Genomic DNA, 21,940 nt, shown 5'->3' with positions numbered 1-21,940 from the left:
TTCCTAATACGGATCTTCCAGGGGCTGTGGCTATACAAGTGGGGATTTTTGCTGTTTACCATCCAGGTTTGTATCTGGATTGGACTAGGGGTTGCAAGATTTTTGTGCCATGTGAATAATTAGGCCCTTTGACAATGGGAATGATGCTCAGGTTCTCAGACACACAGCTTACTTCTGCAAACCGAGCTTTCTGTTGAAAGGAAATTAGAAGCTATTGTGCATCAGGCTTTTTGTCAGAGGCTCCCCCTGGCTTCTCTACACAAACCCTGTAAAAAGCCCTTCTGTTTACTTGTCTGCTGAGCGGTGCTGGGAGTGCAGGGAGGGCGGAAGGAAGGAGGGTGCCGTTAATGGTGCTTGCTCAGCACGAGTGCGTGCTATCAGATGCCCATGTGCTCTAGTTATCTTACTGGGCTACAACTGGGACACATCAAGTTCGGTTTTGGTTATGAGATCAAAGTACAGACTCCGGGCAGATAGATGTTGCTCAAAGAGGAGAGCTGAAAATAAAGGAGTGACCTTGAGGCGGCACAACGATGACTCTTGTTTCTCTTTCTGCATCTTAACCAGATAAGCTTAGGACACCTGTTTTTATGAAGCCCACTCTATTAATAAACACAGAAATGACAGCTACTCAGGTGCCATAACACACAAAAGTTAAAGTTGATAATCCAGTATCATGAACAGCTCCTTTGTCCCAGTAACAGTGAAAAAGTGACAGAGAGGGTGAGGGTGAGGGCAGGCCACAGAAATCCACAGGGGTACACAGGAGCAGCAGGGGGTAGGACTGGGGAGCAGAGAGCCCCTCCCTATCTGCTCTCTCCTCCACCAGCCACGTGGGCCAAGAGAAACCTTGTCGGGGGAGGTAACAAGACTCCTGGGCGTTCCAGGCAGGACTCCTCTGGCGGGAACAACAGGAGCCAAAACAGAAAAGCCTGAGGACCGTGGATGGGAGCACGGAAGGCAGAAGACTAAGCACTCTAGGCTGAGATTTGAAGTTTCATCCCAATTCCCTTTTTCCTGGATGGAGAGTCCTGACCTCTTCCTCCCCCAGGAGAAACCTGCCCCCGGTATCAGGCTGGGCCCAGTGGGGATAAGGGTGACGATGATGGGCTGCTGAACACAAAGGAATTTAGGTCTATAGCTCAGGCTCTGTTGGAAGGCATCTGAGTGGGGCAGAGGGACGATGAAGGTGGAGACTTGCAATTCTTCAAGGAAAGTACTATACATTCACTAATTTATCTCCCTCTTCAAGTCATTATCAAATGACTAGATGCAGTCACCAAAGTCAGGCAGCTGTCAGTTGTTAGAAGAGTTGAAAGCACTGCAAATGCATAAATAAATGTGATATGCTTAAGAGAATGTTCCTGCTTTGCCAGATCCTGCCAAATTCCCAAAGCAGGTGTTCAGTGGAGAGCCAGGGCCCAGAACAGCCAGGACATTCTGCCTAGAATGATGCTGGGACGTGCTGTTTGAACTGACCATGGGGTCAATTTCCCAGAACAACTTTGAGGACAGAGGCTACTCTGCGGCTGGGAAAAACACGCCTTATTTATGTTTGGAGATGATGAAATAGAGTTGAAAGGTTTTGCAGGCTATGGGCAAAGTCTTATTTTAAAAGCCTCTTGGGCTAATCATTTTTTCCCCTCTGCCCACCCATCCATCCATCCAGCCCTTTATCCCTCCACCTATTCTTCCGTGTATCTGCTTAAGACTTACTGAGAGTCTACTAAAGGAGCCCCCTTCTCAGGGTTCAGAGCTACTGGGAAACAGAGACACACAGACAAGGGCTTCACCAGAGAGGTACCTAGTGGCATGGGAGTGAGCAGAGGAGTGACCCAGGAAGAGACCTGGAGAAGGCGACACAAAGGAGGGGACTTTGGCTTAGGGTTGGATGGATTCTGAGGCAGAGAGTGGAGCTGAGAAGACAGACTTGCATGTTTGAGAGAAATCTCTTAGTGATGAGGGTCAGGAGCAGCACAAGAGACATCGCGTCCGATGATGTCACCTGGTCGAAGCCCCTCAGTCGGCCCTCATCTCGCTCAGCGCAAATGCCCTAACCGTGGCCTCAGAAGGCCCCGCTGATCTGTCTGGGGCCTCTGGGCCCGCCTGCTCCGCCCACACTGCTTCTTCAGAGCCTCTGTGCTCTGGTTCCCTCTGAAGGGGGGCTCCTCGCCCAGTTAACCTGAGCCTTCTTCCTCAGATGTCACCTTCCTGGTGATGTCCTCCTCTGCCACCCTCTCTGCCCTTCCCCATTTTACTCTCCTCCCTACCCATTACCACCAGCCAATGAGGAATGTATTTTGCTTATTTGTCTTTGCTGATTGTCTGTCTCCTCTGAGGAGTGAAAAGTTTGGGAGGACAGCTTTTGTCTATTGGTTCACTGCGACACTCCTGGGGACCTAAACAGTACCTGGCATACAGCAGGTACTCAATAAATATATGTTGAATGATTGAAGGAAAGAGTTAAGAAGGACTACACCAGATGAAGGCTTCTGGAGTTTATCAAGGGGAAGCCATGGACTTTTTAACTAGTAGAGGCAGGATAAGCGGATCTGTTTCTAGGATAACTCTGATGGTGACAATGATAGATGGTGGGGGTGGGGGGGACAGGAAATAGGAAGTTCCATGAAGGGGGTTCCTGCAGCAGAGGATGACAGCCTGCCGTGGGGCAGTGGAAACAAAGAAGAAAAGAAGGATTTGGAGGTGAAAAAAAAATAGGTTAAAATGCATTGCTCAGATTTTATGCATCAATCCTAGAAAACAGTTTTAAGTACTTTCAATTCTCATATGTAACAATTTATCGGCACAAAATCAGGTATAATCTTGATGCAAAGAATGGTTCTGAGCCTTGGCTTATAGTAAAGCAAGCTGTACAGCTAGGCTGAGGAGGTGCTAAGTCAGGCTGTGGGAATCTGGAAAACAGAGCTGTTCTTCAGAGCATCTTTGTTACACATCTTGGAAGCAACCTTCTTTGTCTGGTAGGGTGATGGGACTCCTCTCCACTACCTCCCTGTTAATCTCAGAATCACATTTCAGTATTTTTAATTTGGCTTCCAGGCTCTCACTCAATTTGAGAGTCTCCTTCTTTCCTTCCTTTCGAATCATCCATTTTGTAAAACCTGCTAACTAACCAACCAATCCCATGTTTTATTTTTGCCTCCTCCTTTGAGCCCTTCATTCAGTTACACCTTCCAAACACTATTCCAAGTTCCTTCTCTGATTCTTTTTCTGGACCTTCTTTCACACTGGGCAAAACTGCCTGGAAAGCTTTCATAACATCCATTTAGAAGTCACTTTCACCTCTCCCTTGACCCTCATCCTCATCACCAGCCAAAGTACCTTTCCTGTGTGTAATGATGACAGAAGGCCATTCTCAGGTATGAAATAAAAATGTATCGTTGCCTACTGCTCTTGAAACAAGAATTACTTCAAAATACACTCTAGCCAACTGAGAAATAACTGCTGAGAAGTTAGGATGGGAACCACGGTGGACAGGTCTGGGCGTCTGTCCTGGGTGCCACCCCCAGCCACAAGGACTCTGGTCAGTGGAGACGCAGCCCCTTGGCACACACTGCCAACCTGGCCGCTCCAAGAGACAGTGAGAATGGGGACAGGAAGGGCCTTCCTTGTCCGGTGTCACAGGACGAGGCTGAAAGAAACTGTCTGTTCCTTAGGAATTGTTCTCCTTCGTTAAGGTAATCATCCTGTAATTGGAATCCTTCTGTAAAAGCCTCTCCCTCAAGAAGAGTGTACTGTGAGATTCGAGGCACAATTAAATATGATTACAGTTACACTGAGAACAAAAACAAGCAGCATCTATGGCGAGCAGTAGGTTTGGGAACAGCTTTCTGGGGCTCCTGTCACTCCCCGCTGACACAGCTCCAGGGCCCGGCTACAGACGGGCCAGGCCTTCCTGTGGCTGCACCAGGCCCTCTTCACGGGGTCTGGCCAGGCAACCCCACCTCACAGCCTTCTCCACAGGCTCATATCCTAGGGGCCTCCACCCAGGCCGTGGCGCCTTCCCACACATCCCTCCTTGTCTGGGATCATTCTTCCTTAATGTGAAGGGGAAAGCCTATGTACCTTCTTCTCCATGAAGCTTCCCAGACACGGCCCCTTTGCTTGGCCACCATCACAGAATCCGGGCAGCTATCAAAGCCCCCAGCACATCAGCAGTTGCTCCGAGTGTATAACTAGGCATGATAAAGTGGACTGAATTCTCTTGTCAAACTCCTTGGCCATCCTCACAGGATTCGGAGTGAAAAGCCCTTCTCTGGACCTGCTGTGTGCAGACACCTGAATCCAGGGTCCTTGCCTCATTATCAGGATTAAGACTGGGGGCCCACAGTGAGTGAGTTCAAGTATCGAATCCCCCAAAGATGATTTCCTCTAATTATACAGAAGCAATAAAAAAAGGGATGCTTTCTATTTCATCCATCTGACTGTAAGCTCTGTGAGTGCAGGGACTGAATTTATTTCTCCACTCACTGTTCCATCCCCCAGGAACTAAAACAGCATCCTCCTTCAGGCCTGCTCTCTCAATGTTTGCTGAGAGTATGAAGGTCTTATTCACAGTACTTGCTCCCCAGGTAGTGTACAATCACGCCAGGCACAATCACATTGACCGATGCTAAGCTGAATGAATGAAAACCCTGCCTCAGTTGTAAAAGGAGACTGCTTTCTTTATGCCTAAACCAAACTTGACAAAAGACTCTCCCTCAGAAACGCACACCTGCCTTCCTCCTCCCAGGCCCCCGCCCCCACCCCTTTGTCTCGGCGCCTGTGTGTGACCCCGAGAAACAAAAAGCTGCTTTGTCTTCCTGGAAGTAAAGGTTTCACAGAAATGCAAGACATTAACCTTCCCCCGCCACAACACATCGGGTGGCTAAACCTGGGGGGTTCAGGAAGAAATTCATTCAAAATTCAGACAATGAGAAAAGAGGCGCCTTCACATCTTCAAAATCCAGAGCACTGACAAAATTCTCCCCCTTGAGAAGCGATTCAGAAATGCCTGTGCTGGGTTCCAGGCCCCTCCAGGGCAGCCCTTTCTTCTGGTTGGCTACTCCCAGAGCGGCTGCCCACTTGCACACACAGGGAGCAGCAGCCGCTGCAGCAGCATCAATAAAACTGACTTCCGCCCACACCTCTAACCACCCAGTGCTGGTATTTCAGAGATAGGGAATTTGTCAAATTTTGCCTCTGTGCCAACCCGGCTCTCTTAGAGGAGTCTTGAGGCTTACGACCAACCCAGAAAGAGATCTTCTTTACTTCTCTGCATTCTCCGAAGATGACCAGAAACAATCACAAAAAAGGAACAAAGGGATTACAAATTAATCTGCCCTCACCGGCTCCTCTGACTGCAAAGATAATGATTACAGACCCAGCATTTGCAAGAGCTCTCAATTCCTCAGTAATCTCTGCTATCGTTTCTATCACTGTGTTTATTATTATTTTTTAATTTTTAAAAGCTCCTCTCTTAGGCAGGGCATGATGGGGAGCTATGTTCTTTCTTCACTCAACAGTAACAGAAAAATATGTCCTTAACATTTCAGAAAGCAGATCGCCCCTGTGCTATAACCATTAAAGCGCGGAGGTGAAACGGCACAAGTGTCCTTTACATCAGTTATCTGTCTAAATTAATGAATTTAAGCCTGAATCACCTAACCTGTGGTTTCTTTGGAGAGCATGACTCTGATAATCCAGAAAAACTCCAGGGCTTAAGAATCTCCAATTTCTTTACACTATACTTGCTTTTGGGCTTCCCCAGTGGCTCAGATGGTAAAGAATCTGCCTACAATGCAGGAGACCCAGATTCAATCCCTGGGTTGGGAAGATCCCCTGGAGAAGGAAATGGCAATCCACTCTTGGAGATTCCATGGACAGTACAGTCCAGAGGGTTGCAAAAAGTCGGACAGGACTGAATGACTAACACTTTCACTTTCAGGAGGTGCTAGTGGTACAGAACCTGCCTGCCAACGCAGGAGACGTAAGAGACAGGGGTTTGATCCTTGGGTCAGGAAGATCCCCTGGAGCAGTGCACAGCAAACCCACTCCAGTATTCTTGCCTGGAGAATCCCATGGACAGGGGAGCCTGGCAGGTTACAGTCCATGGGGTCGCAAAAAGTTGGACCCGACTAAAGCCATTTAGCACGTACACATACTTGCTTTTGTGGAGCATATTTTAATCATTCAGAAACGTGCAGTGAAGGTGTTCCCTGGTGGCCTAGTGGTTAGGATTCCAGGCTCTCACTTCGGGGGGTGGGGGTGTCAGATTCAATCCCTAGTCCAGGAACTGAGATCCTCCTATAAGCTGTGCAGAGCAGTCAACCCTCTCTCCCCCTAAAACAACCCCCCAAGTCCCAAGAAACCCAAGACACGTGTAGTGAGTGGCTTCTGCGTGGCGTTTCCTCGTGCCTCTGCTCTCTCCAGCCACCTGGAGCAGGGCCTGCAGAGAGGGCAGGTACTGGCATCTTCCTGCCAGGTTCACGCCAAGGGTCAGTGCTATGGCGTAATCAAAAAGCAGTGGGGGCTTTTCTCCTTCTCCTTCCCAGAAGGGTCTACAAAGTCCATCTGTACAGTTCTGCCAGTGACATTTCTATCCTGGGAGCCAGGGACACACACTCCTCCTGAGAGGGGAGCGGAGAGAACCCACGGACTGAGGTGGACTGGAGCGTTCACCAGCTGCTAACTGCATTAGTCCTGGCACACAATTCACGATGGTTGCTTGTCTACAAGCCATGGGGGCTCCCACTTCTGCTTTCCCCTGGCTAAATACCTGTCCATGTTCTTCAAATTCCCACGCTTGGCAGAAAGCTGAAAATGGGGCTGAGAAGGCAACCAGGAAGAGGACTCCCCAAATAGTGCTGGGAGAACATCCACTCAGGCCCATTTCTGCTGTGTCTGGCTCTTACCTGGGTACGGAACTCTTCCTTTGGTGACCAGCTCTGTGAGTAAGATTCCAAAAGACCACACGTCAGACTTGATTGTGAACCTCCCGTACAGGGCTGCTTCGGGGGCCGTCCACTTGATGGGGAACTTGGCGCCTGCAGGAAGAACACCTGGTTACTCCTCAGGCAGAGATCATGGCTCTGGGCGTGGGGCTGGGGAAAGAATAGCAGGTGGGAATGTGTTCATGGGATCAGGTTCAGAGAGGAGGACATGGAGGAGGGGAAACTGGACCCGGGCTAGGACTGAGCAGCTCTGGCGTCTGTTCCTGCCTCTGCAACCCTAAGCAAGTCCCATCTGGGCTTCAAAGCTCCTTCATGTCCTGGCTTTCGAACTTGATTCTACAAACTGATTGAATGTCATAGGTTTGGTCTGGAGGTAGGGCTAACTTATGATTTAGGAAACTTTTATATTTTTTTCTTTCACTTTCAAATAATGTTGTAAATCATAATGTTACCCTCAAGAATCCTTTAGTATAAAAGACCATAGTCTCCTCTTACTGAGGTATATAAAAACCAGATCAAACCACCATGCATCTCCCAAGGGTGGAGACAATTTGCTGTAGCCCATGCATTATGTGGGACTTCCCAGGTGGTGCTAGTGGTAAAGAACCCGCCTACCAATGCAGGAGATGCAAGAGGCGCAGGTTCGATCCCTGGGTCAGGAAGATCCCCTGGAGGAGGAAATGGCAACCCACTCCAGTATTCTTGCCTGGGAAAATCCCACTGGACAGAGGAGCCTGGAGGGGCTATAGTCCATGGGGTCACAAAAGAATCACACACGACTTAGCAAAACAGCAACTTCCCCACTACACTCTCCTTTTTCCTTCCACCCTTGCCCCTAATAGTAGCCACCTTTAATTCTGGGGAATGTTTTTCTTCTGCACTGTACCATCCCTTGCTTACCTCCCTGTCTTTCTCCTGTGAGCCAGACAGGGTGCTATCTAAAATTTTTACAGAGTGGTTTTATCTCAATGACTATCTTATGAGTCTGATTTCTCAAGACCAAGAAGCAAATTTTGTGCCAAATCTTTTCTTGCAAATGTCTCCTGTTAAAAGAATCCTTTCTCCAATCAAAAAGGAAGGGTGGGGTCCACTCTGCTCCTTACAAAGCTAGATGTGTATACGGGGAATTAAAATTGATTCAGCAGCCTGTGCTCTCACACATTAGGCTCAGCATTTATAAAGCAGTTTCGGATATTTCATTGAACAGACTAAAAGGGAAACACAAGGAATTTTTATTACTGATGTAAACACAATTATATGTTTAAAGCATGTTAATTTTACTTAGGAATGCCTAAAAAAAATCACACAAAGGCTGACAAAATCAGAAATTTTCACAGTATCTTCTAGGAAAAGCCATTATGTGCAAAACTGGCAAATGATTAAAATCTTTGAATTAGCATGGTTTTAATAACCAGAGGTATGATAAATTACAGCAATTAGATTTTTTGTTTTAAATACAGTACATGATAACATCTTCAGCAAATCTACCCTGGCATTTTCGGGCAATATAATTTTCCTCTCCATCTCTTCTATGCCCGTGTGAAATGAAATTTAAAAAAAAATCCTACTATTTCATTCTGTGGCATCTCATATTAACACTGGAGCAGAGAAATGATTCTCTAGTTTTTCTTCCCTTTTATGCATCGAGTTATTTTTAATTAGCTATGTTTCTCAAGCATAATTACTTATATCTTTGCTTAAGTGCTGCATGATTCCACACAAGGTCTGGTATTCTCTGAACAGTCATTCTGTTTTTAAAGTTTCTTTCAAAGCATTCTTCTCACACTTCCTATCCTCCAGCATTCTGTTCACGCAGCTTTGGACTCCGAGCCTCTGGGATTAATGTGATAGATTCTCTTCAGTGTCGAGAGCTGACTTTGCCCTGGACCAAACCTCAGCTGGAGTTCTCTTATTTCAGAGAATTAAAGGTATATTAAATTCATTCCTATTTAAACCAGCTCTCGAGCCAAATGGCTTGGAAATCTATGTCCGTCTCTGAAGCAAATGGAACATTTTTCTCCACTGTGCAGACACAAATCCTGTAAATAAAATGACAAGCAAAAGAAGCCTTTCTTCCCTTCTTGGAATCATTCCATGTTGCTCAAGATGTAAGTGTTGCTGAAAGTAAACTAGTTAAAATTGGGATAAAGTCATTTTGGATTTTCTGAGAGAAGATTTCATAATTTCAGATTTTTTAAAAAAGCAAATGCCAATATATCAGCCAGTTGCGGTAGTCTGCTTTATTGTTTTCTCATTATATCATCTACAACAATTATATAAACCTTCAAAAGAGAAGCTGAAACAAAGCCTGTAATGGATCTCTGATAAGAAACCTTTTGTAGGTATGTGCTCTGACTTACTAGTAGGAGCTTACTTACATACATTTATTTTGCATTAGTTTTCTTTCTAAGATAAGCAACGTATTTACAAATAATATGTGTTGGAGGGGAAAAAATGAAGAATGCCTTTGTCTTTGTTTTGGTCTCAAAATAGCAGCTGCTCTGGACTTCTCTAAAGATAATTCACAGTTTCAATGAAGACAGAAGGTTAAATTAAAGCAGAGATAAACTGTTAGTGATCAAGTGAGGTTTCAGTGGAAAAGAATGAATCAATGCTCACTCTTCTACTCATCTTGTTACTTCAATTTCTCCTCGTTTTGGTCTCTTGCCTCCTCAGGGTACAGACGCAGGTCCACAGCAGGGAGAGTTCATGCCAGGCTTTGGCAGGGGTCTTTGAAAATGGCCCTGAGGTTGCACACTGCAAACCCCATCTATGAGAATGGGGTCCCTAAGGTTGCCGTGGATACAACCCTGCTGGGGTTGGATGGGGTTGCTCCTTGGGTAAAGTTAGGAAAGCTCTGAAGTCTGGAAGGAAGGACCTCCTGGGTGTAAACGCTGCCTTTTCCTTCAAAATAGAGTTCTGCCCTCTCAGATTTTTTTCATAGGTATCATGGAAGGCATAAAGCCAAGACCAAAGTTCTGATTGGATGGATTTGTAGAAAAAAGGGGACTGTCAGGAGACCTATGCCACAACGAGTGTGGTGCTGCCATGTAACTAGATGATTCACTGTTCCTGGCATTCCCCTTTGGGACCAGGATTAGACACCAAGATAATGTCCTCTCCTCTGCACCTCGCTGGAGGAAATTAAGCAGCCGATGCAGGTATGACGATCTGTGTCAGTAATACCATGGGCTATGGGGGTCCCAGAAACTCTCAGGGTACTTGTTCAATGTTTGTGCTGTGTGCTTAGTTGCTCAGTTGTGTCCGACTCTTTGAGACCCCACGGACTGTAGCCTACCAGGCTCCTCTGTCCATGATGGATTCTCCTGGCAAGCACACTGGACTGGGTAGCCATTCCCTTCTCCAGGGGATCTTCCCAATCCAGGGATTGAACCTGTGTCTCCTGCAGCGGCAGGTGGGTTCTTTACCACTAGTGCCATCTAGAGAGCCCAGCATGGAGCCTACTTAGAGAAGGAGCTTCACAGATCTTCACAGAGTCATCTCTGGCCTCTGCTGCCTTATCACCATCCATACTGAGTTGACCTCACACCGGTAAATCTCCCTCTTCATCTTCACTACCTGCACTCCAGTCCCCACTGGCTCCCTGCCACTGGCCTCCTCCTGCAATCCCTTCCAGTTGTCTCCCCCAACAATCTGGCCCCTCCTCCCCACTCTCCAGCCTCCTGTAACCGTGGGCCTCCCCTCCTCTGCTCCCCCAGGTCCCCTCTGACTGTCCTTCCTGCTGCAGGGCCTTGGGTCAGGCTGTTTTCTTTGCTGCAGGTCCCACCCAACTCCTGCCCATGGCTAACTCCCACTCCTCCTTTGTTCTTGGCCTGAGTGTTTCTGGCTGGGGAGCCCTGGCCTGAGCACAAAGACTGGGGCAGGTTCCCTAGCTCTGTGCTGCGAGGGTGTCTGGTTCATTGTGGTTGTTACTACTCAAGTGCAGTGAACATGTGAGTTGTCAGAAAGTGCATTTCTCTCCATGGACAGAGACTGTTCTTGGGGGCTGGTACATGTCTCTGTGGACGGCCACCATGTGTGCAGTACTGAGCCCAGTGTCAGCCCTACAGAAGGCACTGGTTAAGGAGGTGCTGAATGAATGAGTAACTGGACACTGATCAACCTGCTCAGCCGTCCCTTCCTGGTGGAACAACCGTGGTTCCTTATGGGGCTTCTAATCAGTTCCCCCCTCTCTGGCGAGTCCTCGCCTTGTCCTCAGTGACCAGTGTCACAGTCTACCACCACCTGGATGCCCTTTGAAGGGTTTAACAACTGCCAACTACAGTAGAAAAGCATCTGTCACATGCTAAGGGAACAAAAACACCTGGAAAACCCAGATCTCTAGTCCCAAATGACATGTGTTCAGAAACCTTGGGTCAGAGTAAAGCTGTCTGAGGTGGCAGGAATCCTGGATTTGGCTCTCTGATGGGCCTAGGGCTACAGCTGGGAGGTTAGACCCACAGAGAGGCAAGGTAGCCAGAGGCCTTGGAGCGATCACAGCAAAAGAAAGTAAAAAATCAGTTTTTCAATAGACTGGGATGGAAGCAGGTGACTGGATAGCAATCATTCAACCTCACTAGTCTTCAGAATATGGTTAATAACCATCCATGCTTTAAGTAAGAGAAAGGAGAGAGCTGTGGATTTATTCAGTTATCAAAGTTTATCTGCAAGACAACCAAAGACCCCATGCTCGCTGGACTAGTTTTGTTCTCTCTCTTCTGGAGTCTCCCATGTACCTGGCACGGTCTGTAGTGTTGGGGAGACCACAGTGAATGCAATCTCCTACTCTCAGGGGGCTTGCGGGTTCGCTTGGGAAGGACATAAAATAAACCAGTGACCTTTATATGTCAGACAGAGACAAGGGCCATAAAGAAGAATAAGATGGGCCATAAGGACAGACGCCATGGGGCGCTGCAGGTTACACTAAGGACTCTGGATTCCTTCTAGTGTGGTGGGGACCCACTGGAGGCCGTGAGCACTCCCCCACCCTTTCCTTGTCTTTAAAACACGTAAGTCACACATCATTACCTAGAGAATGATCTACGATGAGCCAGAACGTGAAAAGCGCTTTGACTTTTCAAAACTCTTGAAAAGCATCATGACATTTCAAGGCCCGTGGCTATTAGCCATCAACAATCAGGCTGACGACGTGTCTACCATCACTTCTGTCATGCTTGCTTACCTCGTGGCTCCAGTCACATTTGTGCTGTTTTAGTACACTTTTCACATTTGAGTAATACGAATCACCTCAGGAACAGAGGAGTAGAACCTGGCATATTTCAACACTTGGTAAAGCTCAAACATTCCTATGAGAAATGAGCAATCTTTTCTGAGTTTCTTTTTCCCTGATGCTCTTCCTTTCTTTCTGGGCACTTCTCTGGTCTCTGCTGTAGGTTCCTCCTCAGTTTCCCTCTCTCTAAGTGTCTCAGAGGTCTCAGTGCTATAGACTCTTCTCTCTGCTCATTCCCTGGGGAAACACGCCTCTCTCAGGATTAACCCTGCCCAGCATTTCTGTGTGAACAGCAGGGGAAACACTGGAGAAACTTTGTCTCTTATCTGAAACCTTGGTTCCCGATTTGCAAATGTCTAAGGGACAAAGCCTCTAGGATGCTGCAACTTTATCTCAAATGTGGCAACTATGAATCTAAATTGATTTTTCATTAAATCATTTTACTATGAATAAGACAGTTTGTTATAAAAGAAGTTCCTGTAGGTGGAAAATTTTCCTAGATGGCTGACAAAGTTGATTCGTACTTTAATATTCTAGGAAGCAAACAGAGGCTCTTTTTTTAGTATCCCTTTTCTGGGAATCAGACCCCACTCTGCCAGGCTTCAAGATGAAAAAACTTGAAAGCTGGCTGAGACTTCTCCTTCTCCTTAAACCCACTATCTAACCCATCAATAAAGCCTCTTGCTTCCCTCTCTGACAAGCCTCTCAAACTTGCCCTTTCCTGTTTAAGTTCTCTGCCAAAACTCGATTTAGGTCCTCGTCCCTCTGTTTAGACCTCGAACCATGGTGCCCAGCCTTCAGCTCACTGTTTTTCCAATTAACACTTTTAAGCCTCAGCTTCATAATGTCCACACCAGCCTCCCCCACAACCACACAGTGGGTTCCCTACTGCATTAAGTCAAAATCTCCCACCCAGTTTCCTAGGACCCACATATCTATTCAACTTTGGTTCTTTCTGCCCCAAACCCATAGTTCAATCCAGTCTAGTTTGCTTTCCTATAACCTGTACCCTGCACTTGGCATGATCATGAACTTGCCTCTTCTATATTAACATATTCTAAACGTTGTCTCTCCTTCTACCTGCTTAGCTAAAGCTTGCTCAGCTCCAGCCCCACCTGCTTCATCAAGTCATCTGTGACTACTCCAGTCTTCACTGAGCTCACCCATGCTCCTGGAGCCAGTGTGATAAACAAGTTTACTAAAGCCTGACGTTAGACGCTCCCACAACAGCTAAGCATATATTGAGTGCTTGGTAAGTGGCAAGCATCACGCTAAGTGCTTTACCCACATGAGGCAGATACCGATTACAGTCCTGTTCTACAGACAAGAAAACTGAACAGAGGTAAAATGATAGGCCAAAGGAAGCACATAAATGGTGGAGCTGGGATTTGAAGTCTGGCTCAAGGGAGTCTGGCTCCAGAGCCCAAACACTCAACCACCACTGCCACATCCTGTTTCCAGTATGTCTCTCTCCTAGTTATTCTGCTTCTCCTTAAATAGAACGGAGATCATTTGAGGCTGGAGCCCATGTTTTATGCTGCTCTTCCTTCACAGTACCTTGCCTAAGGCTGGTTAAACAGCAATTGCTCAATAAATGCTTTAATTGGTTAAAGGGTCAACCTAGCAATTTCTCCAACACTCTGATGGCCACAGAGATTATCTTCCTTTACACAAATTTAATCAAACCAAACAAAAAATAGTGACACAATACAGCTGCGGAACGAATAATTATTTTCACCCTTAGAGTTATAGGAATAAGAGCCTCCTCACTGCACTCCAGGACAGTCTGACCGAAGGCTCTTGGTTTTTAAGTGGAAACAGGATGACCAGCTAAATTTCATTAGGTCAGGATGGCTCATCCCAACCTCCCAGGCCCCTATCAAGTGAATGAAGGTCCTTTGGGGCTAGGCAATCTGCTTTCTTCCATCTTAAAAAGAAAGTTCTTACTTGATTCAGTTATAGTACTTTTTGCATCTTGGTGCATTAAGGCCCTCGGTGGCGGCATTTCAGATGCTCAACTGAAGGCCGCAGGGACCTTCACTTTCCAGTCTGCCCCCTGCACTAAGGGTGTGAAAGTCGGCCAGAAAAGAGGGAGCAAATATTTTTTGTGACAACGCAAAGAGGCCCAGTTGTGGCCTGGGCTGGAGTGGTCATTTCTGGAAGGCTCAAGGCAGTCATTAGGGAAAGGGGCCCCAGAGTTAGGCAGACCTGGGTGTGCACACTGGTTTTGCTGGGTGACCATTTAAAAGCCTGCTAAGTATCAGTCTCCTTGTCTGTAAACTGGGATCTCACAAGGCTGTGATGAGAATTACAAATAATGCAAAGGGCTCAGCACAGCATCTGGCACCTCACAATATTTAAATAAATGCTAGCTAGTATCTTCCTTGGATCTTAATGCAAAGGCTCTGAGTTGCATCAGGCCAGCCAAAGGTCTCCAAACTTCATGAGAGGGAAAGAGGATGAAGAAAAGCCCATACACTCAGCAGTCAATCGCTGAGAACTCACTCAGCCTCCAGGAGTCCCCAGCATAGCCAGAGGCACTCCTGGGAAACCAAGCGGGAGCCACCTCCTGCCCTAGGACATTCCGGGCAGCTGGGGACAGAGCTCACGGGGAAACCCAACAGAGCTAATTGTGGCTCTGGCTTCAGGCAGAAGAGGGCTCAGGAGCAAGGGAAAGAGGACCCAAACAGGGCGGCCACACGGGATGCCGCGATGGGACCCTCTATTCTTCTTGGAGCTCCAGGCAGGGACCAGGACAGGCCTGGGGAGGCCCAGCTCATATTACTAGCTCTTACTGGAGAGCTGGACTCTCAAGCCTTTTTTTTTTTCTAATGGTGACCAGGCCAATTCTATAGCCTTGAGAATATCCCCTCTGGCTAAAAACTTGGGCCTAGGTGGAGAAGGCAAAGCCAGTGGTAAATAAAAGCAGCCAAACCCTCCCTCCAGAGAATACAAATGGTGCCCTAAAAGCATCTGTAAGGAAGAAAGGCATTGGTATCAACAACAGACACAGTTTTTCTGAACCAAAGATCCATCCAGAACCCTCTTTAGTTATAAAGCAGTAAACTCTGCAAGCTATTATATCCAATATTAAATAATGTGAAGTACTTCAACTTTAAAGTTACCCTGGAGAATAAAAGAAAGCATGATCTATGCCAGTAACAGGAAGCTGATTACATGGTTGGTAGGGCGTGGGGCAGGGCGGGGGTGGTAACAAGGTGGGACCTGGACAGGATATCCTGTGAAAGAGGTAAAATCAGAGCTGATCTGACCTGGAACTTTGTGGTTATTCAAACAAAAGGATGATTTCAAACCCAATAAAACATGCCCAAGCAAAATTTAAAATTTCCCAAACGTGTCTGGAGTAATACAACTGTGTGTTTCCCAGTTATTCCTGGTGACACATTCTGTCGTAATTTCTAGTTTAGGTTTGTAAGGTTTTTAGCACCATGTGTAAAAAAAAAAAAGGAAAAGTAAATGGTACAATGGGCTGAGATGCTATTCTATTTGAAATGCATAACGGTCAGTGGGGCGTTAGAGAAGGAAGGAGGTGGGGAGAAGGGAGGAGTGCCATCCTCCCCAGGTTGTGGGTGGAGGAGGACCAAGTTTGGCGGAGGAAGACAAGAACCCAGGACCAGAGGCAGGGCCTGAACATGCTGTAAACATGATGGCTGCTTAGCCAGGCACTGAACCAAAGTCTGGTGTGGCTGAATCCAGGAAGGAATAGTCACGCTGAAAGGCATGAACAAAGTTCCAAGTGGAGCCCCAGGCCAAGGACCAGACAAGAAGGAGTAGAAAATCCATCAGTGTGTATTAAAAGCCTAATCAGGACAACTAGAGGACAGCGGGGAGCAAGCCCAGCCACCTGGGAGGATGGTGGGTGAGGCTGGAGGCAAGCCACCGGTCCTGGTGTTTTGTAGTCGAGGACGGATGGGAAGGCCAGTGAACTGTGGGAGGGCGGGAGTGCCTTACATGGAGGAGAACAGAAAGGAGCCAGTGACATTCTTTTACAAACCTATGGGGGAGCCAGAAGTGGAGGGAAGGACACTAGCCTTCCCCCATCACCTTTCTCCCAAGGTTGACCAATGCCAACCCAGGAGAACTCTCACTGGCAACACAAAAGCAAAGGATGAAATTAACCAGCATCTCCTGAAATCATGCTGTTTGGTCCCCATGCTCTCAGGGAGGAGATCTATGATTCATCAGCAAGACTTTGCCTGGGACTTCCCTGGTGGTCCGGGGGTTAAGACTCTGTGCTTCCACTGCAGGGGGCACGGGTTCAATACCTGGTTGGGGAACTAAGATGCTGCATGCCACCAGCATGGCCAAACAAACAAACAAACAAAAAGACTTGCCTGAAGTACTGAATGTGTGTGTATGTATGTGCGTGTGTGTGTGGGGGAGGTGGTTGGGACTTGTGGAAGCGATTATCTTGGGTGGAACTGAAGAAAGGAGGGCCCCTGCTTGCTGTTCTAGAACACTAGAATGTTGAATAACTCCAATGATCCTTCCAGCTTTCCAAGAACTACAAGGAAGGCAAAGGTAGGACCAAATCTCTGACTCACACTCTGGGTATGATGGAGACCGTATCTGTGGTCTTTTCTCCAGAACAAAAGGCAAGAAAGCTGCGGAATGGAAGCAATCGTATGCTGCCGTTCACGGTGGTGAGAATTCAGACTGAAGTCAAAACACACATCTGAAATTGAGCTCAACACAGACGTCATCTCAAGAATCTGGTCACCCCTAGCAGGGGCAGTGGGCCTGGGTCAGTCTGACATCATGTCACAAAGCCTGCTAGGTGGTAAGGGACACTGTGGTTGGAGATACTGCTCAGAAACAGCTGGTGATCATACCAAGGGTCTGGTTGGGAGTCAGGAAGAAAAGGAAGGAAGAGAGGATGAATAGAAGACAATAACCACTTTGGGGTGCTTTTCCACACCACTGCCCCAGCCCCCGCCTGTGCCTTTGGGGAGACCAGCCCCGTGCTGCTGTGCACCCTCCTCCAAAACACTGGACAGCTTTCACGTGCACTGGCTGTCCCTGATTATCAGGATGATGCAAACGCAGGACTTCCTCTCAGCAAAGCAAGACAAGGAAGCCAAGTGACATTCTTGATGTTTGATGGCAGTCTGTAGTTCCTATTTACACACTTTAAAATCACAGAGGGTGACCATCTGCTTCCTTCTTGATGAGTACTAAGGAACGTGGGTGCACAAACCAAGGACTTGCTCTGACCACTCAGAAACAACTGCCAAATTGCTTTGCTCAAGACAGCACAAAGGAGGGGGAGAGGGAGAGAGAGAGAGAGAGACCGACCCATAGGGAATACAAAACATGACCGCCCAGTGCAGAGAGGAGGAAAGATATTCAGACAGGCTGAGCTCTCGGTGACTGGAGCTTACAGCAGGCCCATCTGTCCCCTCCCTTCTGCCCCCCAGGTGCAGAGTCAGGGAGCAGCCAGGCTATGCGGATGGAAGGAATGAATCCATGTCCTCCCAGCAAACAGTTTTAATTTAAAAAGAGACAGTGGGGGAGGTAGGGGTGAGTTTTCCTTTCCTTTTAGTCTCTGGCTTGCCCCGCGTCCCTTTTCCGAGGAAAACATGATCTGCCCCACCCATCAGCCTCCGTCGGGCAGCCTGACCGCTCCCCGCAGCGCTGAACCTGGCGCCGGGGCTCCGCGGTGGGTGCGCAAATAAACAAAGCGCCCCTCTCGGAAAAGCCGGTGGTAGCCCAGCCGCCGGGGTCGGAATACAAATGAAGGCGCTCTCTGCCTGTGACGGAAGTGCACCAAACTCGGAATCTGGGAGGCTTGATTGGAACCAGGCTGGGCTCCGACACGCAGCTCTCTCAGCAACAGCAGGAAGGAGGGCTGGGAGGGCCTGGCTGAGGGCAGGGAGTTCTGCGGGGAGAGCCTTGGGCTCTCAGCAGACACCCCCGGGACCCGCGACCCTGATCGAGGCCCAGCGGCACGGTCAGTTCAAACAAATGAGCTTCCTGCTCTGTGCTTAAAACAATAGCTGAGCTGGAAAGGGTTTGCCTTTTGTCAAAGGATGATTTGCTTCTCTAGCATGGGAAGAATTAGATTAAATTCAATAATTAAAAGGGTTTTTCCCCCCTCCTCCTCCCCTGACTTTTGCTGTTCAGGTCATAGCACACTGTGTGGGAATGGCAATGCTGTTGTTGACAGAGAACAAGAAACGCATGTGCCGGCGGGAGCAGGGAGGGCATCTCGCGGCGAGATCAGCCTTGATCTGCCTCCGGATTACAGGGGCCTCAGAAGAGGCTGATTAATAATTCTGCAGGAGCCCTTGAGCTGGAAAGCTGGCGTTCCGAGTCTGATAATCCCCAGTCGTGGCAGTACAAAGGAAGGACAGGAATTGAATTCACAGTTCTGAATGGTGAAATACAAAATCTGAAAGAAACAGGGACCTGCTTCTTCCTGACTGTGTTTGTCAACCTAGTTGCCTGCTTGTTTGTGTTAAATGGCTACTGTGCTTTTTGAATCCAAAATCTGATTATATTTAATTAGTACAGGCATCTGGGATTTCTAATACACAAAGAGTTATTAAAGTAACAAATCTTTCTAAAATATGTTCTCCATGAAAGAATGTGTTAATTTATGCAGCAACAATTTTTTAACATGAAATAATTAACATGAAAACTGCAACAATTATGAATTCTTTGCAGTCTAATTTATATAGGAATTTTCTCCAGATAATAATCTATTCAACCTAAACCCTCATTTGAATAGACGTATTTTTCTTCTGTTTAATACATAAACCTAAATCTACAGCAGGTTTTATACAAAGTCCTAAATGCCCGTTTCCATACATTCCAAAGACCCAAAGATTAAATGGGGCTTTGACATTTGCTTTCTCAGCAATGATCCTGTCATTAACTTAGACCTTGAAAAACCCCAGAAAACCCCCAAACCCCAAATAAACCTAAAACACAGAGCAACTCTAAGTTCCCATCTTTGTGATGATTCAAATCAGGAGAAGAAAGGGTTAAATAGGCAGGTCCTTTTTGCGGGAGACCCTGATGGAGGGGGTAGGGAAAAACCAAGAGAGAGTGTGTGTGTGTGTGTGTGTGTGTGTCGGGAGACCCTGATGGAGGGGGTAGGGAAAAACCAAGAGTGTGAGTGAGTGTGTGTGTGTGTGTGTGTGTGTGTGTGTGTGTGTGTAAGAGACTGGGCGGGGAAGGGAGAAAGAACACTATAACACCCCAGTGGATCAATAGTAGTGATGTTACTATTGCTACTACTAGTAACTAAAATTATACAACTGTCAGCTCAGCATCTGCTTTGTGCTAAGTGTTTTCTGTCTGTTCTCAGGGAAGCCATACAACAATTTTCTGATACAGATAACTATTATCCCTGTTTTTAGAGGAGGAAATAAAGGCTCAGAGAGGTTAAGTAATTCATCCAAGGCCTCACAACTCATTAGCAGTGTTGCTAATACTCACATCAGGATAACTTGATTTCATGGGTCATACTCTAAGCCAATCCAGTCCCTGCCATCTTTGGAACACATATTTGCACACGAATGTGGGTGTGCACGTGCACACACGCATGCGCAACCATCAGTGACACTGCTGAGAATGTCCATCAGATGTTCAGACTTGACAAGATCAAAAATAATGGAGGTAGGGACAGTTCTCAACAGAGAAGGCAAATCTGAGAAAAAACGAAACTCTGCTGGAGAGGCTGGTGAGCAGACCACCAACTCCCAGCTGTGTGCAGAGGGGCCCTTGGGCATGCAGATAAACCAAATGGCACCTGCCCAGACCAATGGAATTGGCTGTAAAATAACGAAATGTATTATTTTTCTTACAAGAAAAATTATTCTTTACTATTCCTTACTAGCTTTTTCCTTAAAAAGAATTTTTAGTTAAGAAAATAAAGACCTCTTTCAAGGCAAATGTACATCACACACAAAAAGTTCAGGTTATAAGAATGGTTTATATTTCACAACCCTCCAACAGCTTTTATAGAGAGCCCATTTAATTCTCACACTAATTATGTGAGGTAATTATTTTTATTATCTCCATTTTACGGATGCTAAAAAATGAGGCTCACAAAGGTTAACTGATTTGCCTGGGGATACGCCAACCTTGTAAGAGATAGCTAGTTCAAACTCGGGCTTCCTGACAGCCAGCCACAGCTTCCACAGCCTCACCACGCTGCCTTAGCGGCCTGAAGAGAAATAAAGCACCCATGCAGCACAGTGCCTGTGTATTCTATCTTTAAAGATAAGGCCACAGAGCCTGCTGGGCAGTACAGGTCTGTCCTAAGACCAACAGTTCCACTCCCAGAACTATACCCAGAAGATAGGAGGACATGACCACTGCCATGGCAGCTAATTTCCTAAAGTCTCCCAGTTAGAAATACCAGGAGAATGGATATGTGGATTTATGTGTAAATGGAATACTACTCAGCAAAGAAAAGGAAAGACCTACTGTTTTATGCAGCAACATGGATGAATCTCACAATGACGCAAAAGAAACTAGACACAAAAGACGGATACTGAATGATTTGTTTATACGAAGTTCAGTTACAGGGAAAAGGAATCTCTGGTGACAGAGGTAAAACAGGGGCTACTTTTGGGAGTGCTGACTGTCTAGAAGGGGATGAGGGGGTCTTCTAGGGGGCTGGCAATGTTTGTATCTTCATCTGTGGGCAATTTCAAGGGCACCCCCATATGTAAAAATTCCCTGAGTTGTACACTTCAGACTTATTCATTTTATTGTACATATATTATGACTCAATAAAAAAAAAATGTATCCACAAAAGCAAATCATTCTGATACGTAAGCCAGGTCTATCTGAGCTTGTTAGGTTTAAATCAGTATTAGTCAGCACTGAGCTTCCTAAAAGCTCAGGAAGAAACTTTTTTTCAAGAAAAATTTTTTCAAGAATTCTTGCATGACCTCTGGGGAACTGGTGGCAGGAGGGGCTGTGATCAGACCTCAAGGGAGGGTGCAGGCAGCATGGGGGTGAGAAGCCATGGGTGGCTGAGGGGTGGTGATGTGGGGAGGAGTGCTCAGAGGTGAGGGCCCGTGGCCATGGGACCAGGTGAGGGCACCCCCACTGACCTCTCTGGGCTTGGACATCAAACTCGGATGTACCGCCACAACTACCTCAAGCTCAACAAATCCCAAACCAAACCAAACTCACCCTTGTTCTTGGAAAAGAAAACCTTCTTCCTGACTCACTCACGCCTGTTGCTGGCAACTGCGTCGTCATGACCACTCATATTTGACCACAGGGAATTAGCTTTGATCCCTCTCTCCCTTTCCCGGATGGTGGCTGAGCCTTTCCACGTGTCTGTGGCCAATCTGGAATTCGTTTATTCCCCAAGAACTTAGTCTTGTCCAGGACAGAATAACAAGAGTCCTTTTTGTTTACCAGTCGCTACATGCCAGGTACTGTGCTAAACAATTTACATGTGCTGTTTCACTTAATCTTTGCAAAAACGAAAGCACCAAACAGGGAAAGTATGTTTCCACTTTACAGATAAGCAAGCAAAGGTGTGGAAAAGTTAGGTAATGTGCCCAAGGCCCCAGAGCTGGTGGGTGATAGGGGCGGGTTTCAGATCTCATCTGACTCCATGCTGGCAGCTTGCTCCGGTTCAGTCTTTGGCTTCTTTGGCTCAGGAGCTCCTATCAAAGCCCCTTCACTTTGAAGGGCACTCAAATAATGACGGTTGCCATTACTTGGAGATGCAGATTGGACAGAAGAAGACCTAACTGCTGTCACTGGG

General features: G+C 47.0%; 1 protein-coding gene across 4 annotated transcripts in view; it reads right to left on the bottom strand.

The window, feature by feature from the left end:
* Positions 1-21,940, bottom strand: part of FYN (FYN proto-oncogene, Src family tyrosine kinase) — a 214,065-nt gene that overhangs the window by 6,587 nt on the left and 185,538 nt on the right. For all 4 annotated transcript variants that reach the window (XM_010856592.1, XM_010856594.1, XM_010856595.1 and 1 more), the window contains one exon: positions 6,912-7,043. In XM_010856592.1, coding sequence (XP_010854894.1) covers positions 6,912-7,043 — 132 coding nt within the window. The remainder of the gene's footprint in view (positions 1-6,911; positions 7,044-21,940) is intronic.

This window comes from Bison bison, unplaced genomic scaffold, assembly GCF_000754665.1.
Source record: "Bison bison bison isolate TAMUID 2011002044 unplaced genomic scaffold, Bison_UMD1.0 scf7180017864373, whole genome shotgun sequence".
Classification (NCBI taxonomy): Eukaryota; Metazoa; Chordata; class Mammalia; order Artiodactyla; family Bovidae; genus Bison; species Bison bison.
This window is presented reverse-complemented; position numbering and strand designations above follow the sequence as displayed.